The following is a 3,356-nucleotide window of genomic DNA, read 5'->3' on the forward strand; positions in this document are numbered from 1 at the left end:
CCCCTCCAGCCCCTGCTCCATGCCAGGTCAGTGCTGGCTTCAGGTAAGTTTGTCCAGTGAGCAGGCAGAGGACAGGGGCGGGGGCTGCCACGTGGGCCAATGGGACGGAGCCTCGCGTGCAGGGCCGTGATGAAACGGAGGCGCTGATTGGGTGGTGCCGGGTGAGGGGCGGGGCTATGCTGTCACCACGGCGACTGTGACCCGCCCCGCCCGGGCCCTGAGGGGCGGAGGCCATGGCGGGGGTGGTGCCGCTCTCCTCCGTCCCTCCTTCCACCACCGGCGCCAACGCCGCTCTTAGCGATCCCTTGTTTCGCCTTCCCTCTCCCCTTGCCCGCTGGAGCAGCACCGTTCTGTGGAGCTCCGCACGTGCTGCATCCACAGCCTGATCCGGGTGAAACATCCCCTTTTTCCTTATGGTTATTTTACCCGATAGCCGGTTTACTGCGGGCTTTGTGGGTACACGACAAACCATATTTCTGGCAGGAGCCAAAAGAAGTGTGCAAAGATGCTGGGGAAAGTTAGTAATTCATGGCATTTTTACTAAAAAAAAATTAAAAGGAAAAGCCATAAAAATGTGGATCAGCAGCTTTTGAGCGCTCCTCCTCTTGCCCATCTTCCCGTAAAAAGCCCGTGGTAATGATCCCGATGCACCAGGAGGGGGTTTTCGCGTCCTGCAAAACAAAGCTCTAGGAACGTCGGGTTTATCTCTCGGCGCCAGGTATTTACTGTGCGCGCTTCAGGAGCTGCTCGGTGTTCCTTGGCAGCCAGACCTGTTGCCCAAAGGCACGGATGAGTGTGCAGCCAAGAGCAGATTTTGCAAGCAGGAAAGCCGCTCTGCCACGGGGATGCATCACCCCGCGGCTCCCGGGTCAGAGCTGAGCCAGAGGCAGCGCTGCCGTGGGAGCCGACAGCACCGAACCCCGGAGGACTGAGCCGAGCCTGGCTCTGGCCGGGTGAAGCCCCCGCAGCTGCCAGGGTACGTCCTTGTGAGGTGGGAGAGTTCCATCGGAGCCCGTTCCCCTCTCGCATCCATCCCGCAGCGAGCCCTGGGGCTGCGCTCCTGCCTGCTCTGTCCCTGCTGTCCCTGCGAGGGCTCAATGCCCGGGTGGGCATTGCCTCCCCGACTCCTGCTCTGTGTCCCAGCAGCCCGAGGAGACACGGCCAGAGCTATTTGCTGCTCTTGCTCCATCAGCACAGATCGGGATCCCCATCCCTGAGCTCCTGCTGACAGTGGGGAAAGACAAACACAGTGTCCAGGGCCACCCTTGGCATTGCCAAAGTCAAGGTGACTTTGCTGCTGGCTTGGCTGCAGCCTTTGTTCAGAGCACCAAGCGAGTTCCCGTGGGTGGCAGGGACAGGGTAAGGCTGTGCAGGTGTTGGAGTGAAACCAGGATCAGGCACTCGGTGTGTTTTGTCTGGGACTCCCTGTGCTGTTGCTGGCCCGTGGACCAGCTGCACAGCTGTAGCCACAGCGCCGATCCTGCCTGGAGCTCAGGCTCCTGTGCTTCTCCTTCATCACAGACAAGAGGGGCAGAACTCAGCTGAGCTGCTTTCTGTTCATTCCATGTCTGAGCCATTGCTGGCGAAATGCAATTCTCCGTCCCATTGGCCCACGTGGCAGCCCCCGCCCCTGTCCTCTGCCTGCTCACTGGACAAACTTACCTGAAGCCAGCACTGACCGGGCATGGAGCAGGGGCTGGAGGAACAACCTCCTGAGGCACCTGAGTGCTAAACCTCAGCATCCCCCTCCATGTCTGGGGGTGCTGGACCCCCAGAGAGCCTGTCCCTCGCTGCCCTCACCCACAGCAGCCAAGAATTGGCGGATCTGGAGTCAGGGGACACGTGTGGACATCAGGTAGCACATGTTCCAGCTCCAGAGGCTGATTCAGAGCTCCTTGGACTGAGACAAAACAAACACTTGCCCTGATAGTGTCTGCTTAGCTTAGCTCTCTCTATGGCAGCAGATAAGGGGCCACAGCACAAACCAGAAGGTGTGACCAGCACATCACCCCACTGTCCCGCTGAACAATTAACTCCAGTTTACCAAAATTGGAGATGAAGGGCTGCAAGCTGCTTTTGTCACCTGCATAAATATTAACCACGGTGTAAATCAGGATTATCTCTCTGAACTTAACACAATTATTCTGTTTAAAAAAAACCAAACTAAACTGGGTGGGGGGGGTGCTGAGTGGGTATTGCTGATGAGTTTACAGCTCTGTTTGTGGTCAGGCTGGTTTTCATGGCGTGGCAATCTCCTGGCACAGCAAGAACAGCCAGAGGAGAATTTGCCAGCTCATGAGGAGATGCCCTGCGGTCTCACAGCCTGGCAGGCTCCTTTGCTCACCCAGGCACAAGGGACGAGCCTGAGAGCAGCTAACACAGGCCTGGTGCTGTAGGGATGCCGAGGTGTGATGCAATTTTGTCCTGACCAGAAGTTGCTCCCTGGGCCAGGACAGGGCAAGGATCAAAGGGCAGCAGAACCCGGACAAGCCAAGCTGATTGTCTGGGCTCGGTTCAATATGTTTATTCTGTCAGAAGCACTGTGCTTGTTGGGTGTCTGGCTTTAAAAACTGTTCCGTGGTGCTGCTGTCATGGCCCCTTTGGCTCCAAAATCCCTCAGAGTCCGTGAGCAAGAGTCTGGTTTTGTTCAGGCTCTGGGGCTGGTGACCCTGGTGCTGGCGGAGGGGAGCTCACAGTGTGCTCTGGCATCGCTGGCAGAGCTGCCCTGCAGTGGGGTCTGCAGGGAAGGGGTTCTCTGGCTGTCCCTGAGTGTTTCTGTGCCCGAGCAGAGCCAAATCTGCCACCAAACACATCCCACGGGCATCACCTGTGGGCACAGCCTGGCAGCACTGAGGAGATGTGCTCTGCCTGCACATCCTGGCAGCCTGGTGCTGGGACAGGCACGGCGAGGCTTTGCCACACACCCGGTGAACTCGGTCAGTTTCCCTCCCCTCGCTCAGCTGTTCCACTGCTCAGTAAGGCAAATCATCCCCAAAACAATGAACCTTCCCTGGCCCACACTGCTCTGGGGCAGCGAGAAACTTCCCTGCCAGACAAGGGAGAAAAACCAGAACGAACCAGGAGGTGAGGAATGAGGGACACAGCTGGAAAACATCCCCTGCTACCAGGGTTGCCTGAGCCAAAGGCCACCAAACCGGTGGCATGGGAAGCCCCCTGCCAGCACGGGGGAATGCAGGGATATTCCCGGGCGGGGCCGAGGCTTCCACCGGTGACACTCGCGGGGATTCCGTGCGGATGCTGGCCGCCTGCCGGAGCTCGGTATCCCCAGAGAGGAGCCGCTGTTGTGTTTAATGTGTCGCTAATGATGCTCCTGACAGCGATGGGCTGCCCGAGGG

The 3,356-nt window shown here is 58.5% G+C and overlaps 1 protein-coding gene across 1 annotated transcript in view; it reads left to right on the forward strand.

Annotated features, from left to right (window-relative positions):
- The first annotated feature begins 233 nt into the window (after positions 1–233).
- Positions 234–3,356, forward strand: part of LOC102033051 (partitioning defective 6 homolog alpha) — an 8,659-nt gene continuing 5,536 nt past the window's right edge. The window contains exons 1-2 of the mRNA XM_031058403.1: positions 234–366; positions 825–976. Of these exons, the coding sequence (XP_030914263.1) occupies positions 234–366; positions 825–976 (285 nt within the window). The remainder of the gene's footprint in view (positions 367–824; positions 977–3,356) is intronic.

This window comes from Geospiza fortis, unplaced genomic scaffold (genome assembly GCF_000277835.1).
Source record: "Geospiza fortis unplaced genomic scaffold, GeoFor_1.0 scaffold97, whole genome shotgun sequence".
NCBI classification, from domain to species: domain Eukaryota; kingdom Metazoa; phylum Chordata; class Aves; order Passeriformes; family Thraupidae; genus Geospiza; species Geospiza fortis.